Consider the following 2,061-nt stretch of genomic DNA (forward strand, 5'->3'; position numbering starts at 1 on the left):
ACCCCCTCCCCCCTCCCCTCCAACACCCTCATCCCCCCTCACCTCCAGCAAGAGCTCCCAATGTGAACCTGTAGGCACTCTCAGCTATCTGCATGACCCCCTCCCCCCTCCCCTCCAACACCCTCACCCCCCTCACCTCCAGCAAGAGCTCCCAGTGAGAACCTGTAGGCACTCTCAGCTATCTGCATGACCACTGTCCTCTCTGTGGTCCCTTGCTCTAGGCGAAGTTTTTGCTGGGGACAGTAGACGGGAAACGTTTCAATCAGACTTGCCATTCTATGAAATCTAAAAATCAGGATCTCAAGGGGGAAAAAAATCAGGATCTGGGGGGAAAAAAATCGGGACCAACAACAAATCATCGGGGTGACTGCCAAGCTGACTTAAAATTAAAAATTTACCAATGTGTGTCCATAAAAATATGAAGTTCGTTTTTAGACAAATCTGGCGCAACAGAAGGAACAAAAAAATCGGGATACACACAATTGAAATCGGGATGCTTGAGATTTGGGGAAAAAAAGATCGGGATATCCCGATGAAATCGGGGATATCCCGATGAGATCGGGATGAGTGGCACGTCTGTTTCAATGTAGGCCACTCCTCAGGTCTCGTGATAAACTCCTGCATGTGGTTGAGCCACGCATCTCATGTGATATGTACATTATTGTCAAATTTGCTTTTCCTTTAATTTTAATGAGAGCAATACAGTATATAATTTAATTTCTATGTATACCTGCATGTGTTTTTACAGTCATACTGTACAGCCCAGAAAAATTTCCCTCTGGGACAATAATGTATTATCTTATCTTATCTTACCCTGGTGGTTTTCCACCCCCTCCCCCCATTCCCACAATTTACATCATTTAGGAGGTGGGCTACACTGAAGGGCAACTGGGAGTTGACTTCTCCCTGCACTTTCTAACTGACCCCAGTGACGACAAAACAGCACCAATCATTGGTGGGCAGTAAAAAAAGACAAAGGAGAGAAAACACGCCACTGCCAAATCAGAATAGGATAAAATAGCAACACACTCCTATTTTCTTCCTTACTCCAATTGTGGGTCAGAGTACTCGAGACAGAGAGGGACAGAGAGGGAGAGAGAGAGACAGAGAGGGAGAGAGAGAGACAGATAGAGACTGAGACATCAACGCGGCAACCACTTCACTGCAGACATTGGTGTTATATCAAGTGCGAATGAGGGAGGCGGGGGGGCCTTTGTGCTTCAAAGCAACCCTTCATTTCTAATGTTAAAGGTAGTTTCTTTGTTGTTGTTGTTGTTGTTGTTGTTGTTTGTTTTTAGGCGCGTGATTAACTCGGGGTGTGCGATGCACCCCACCCCCAATTCTGTCTCTAAAAGCAACCTTATTGGTCCAAATAGATGGTTGCCTCAGCATTGTATGTGTGTGTGTATGTGCGCGCGTGTGCATGTGTGAGTGTTTAGGTGTGTGGGTGTGTATGTACGCGCGTGCATGTGTGTATATATGTGGGTGTGTGTTTAGGTGTGTGAGCAAGTGGGTATATATGTGTGTGTTTAGGTGAGAGCGTGCATGTGTGTGTATGTGCATGCGTGTGTGTATGTGTGAGCAAGTGTGTATATGTGTGTGTTTAGGTGTGTTTGTGTGTGTGCGTGTACATGCGGGCGTGTGTAGGTGTATGGCTGTGTGTGTAAATACATGCGTGCGTACGTGTGCTTACCTCAGCAATTTGCATCTGAATCTTGAAGGGCGTCTCGCGACCTTCCATGGGCGACAGTTCATCCAGGTCAGAGTAATACAGCACACTGGAAAAAACAAGGAACAAACACCAATATGTATCAGTCACGACATTCATTGTGCGAAAAGGCGTCAAAGTCACACAAAGGCAGTATAACGGACATAAATCTAATCGGAACAATAACACCCCCGCAAAGTAGAATAGCTTTCATCATAACAATAGGACTCACATAAAGCAAAGAGGAAACAATGGGAGACAATTGATTTGTACTATAATGAACGCCTACACAAAACTGACATGCAACAAAATAGTACACAAAAAATATTCTTGTTGAACTAATGACCCGTCAC

The 2,061-nt window shown here is 45.2% G+C and overlaps 1 protein-coding gene across 1 annotated transcript in view; it reads right to left on the reverse strand.

Annotated features, from left to right (window-relative positions):
• The window catches only part of LOC101861882 (calcium-binding mitochondrial carrier protein Aralar2), a gene marked incomplete in the record, with an annotated part of 40,529 nt that overhangs the window by 11,939 nt on the left and 26,529 nt on the right, over window positions 1-2,061 (reverse strand). The window contains 2 exon segments of the mRNA XM_005095717.3: window positions 137-233; window positions 1,694-1,778. Coding sequence (XP_005095774.2) covers window positions 137-233; window positions 1,694-1,778 — 182 coding nt within the window.

This window comes from Aplysia californica, unplaced genomic scaffold, assembly GCF_000002075.1.
Source record: "Aplysia californica isolate F4 #8 unplaced genomic scaffold, AplCal3.0 scaffold00112, whole genome shotgun sequence".
In the NCBI taxonomy this organism is placed as follows: Eukaryota; Metazoa; Mollusca; class Gastropoda; order Aplysiida; family Aplysiidae; genus Aplysia; species Aplysia californica.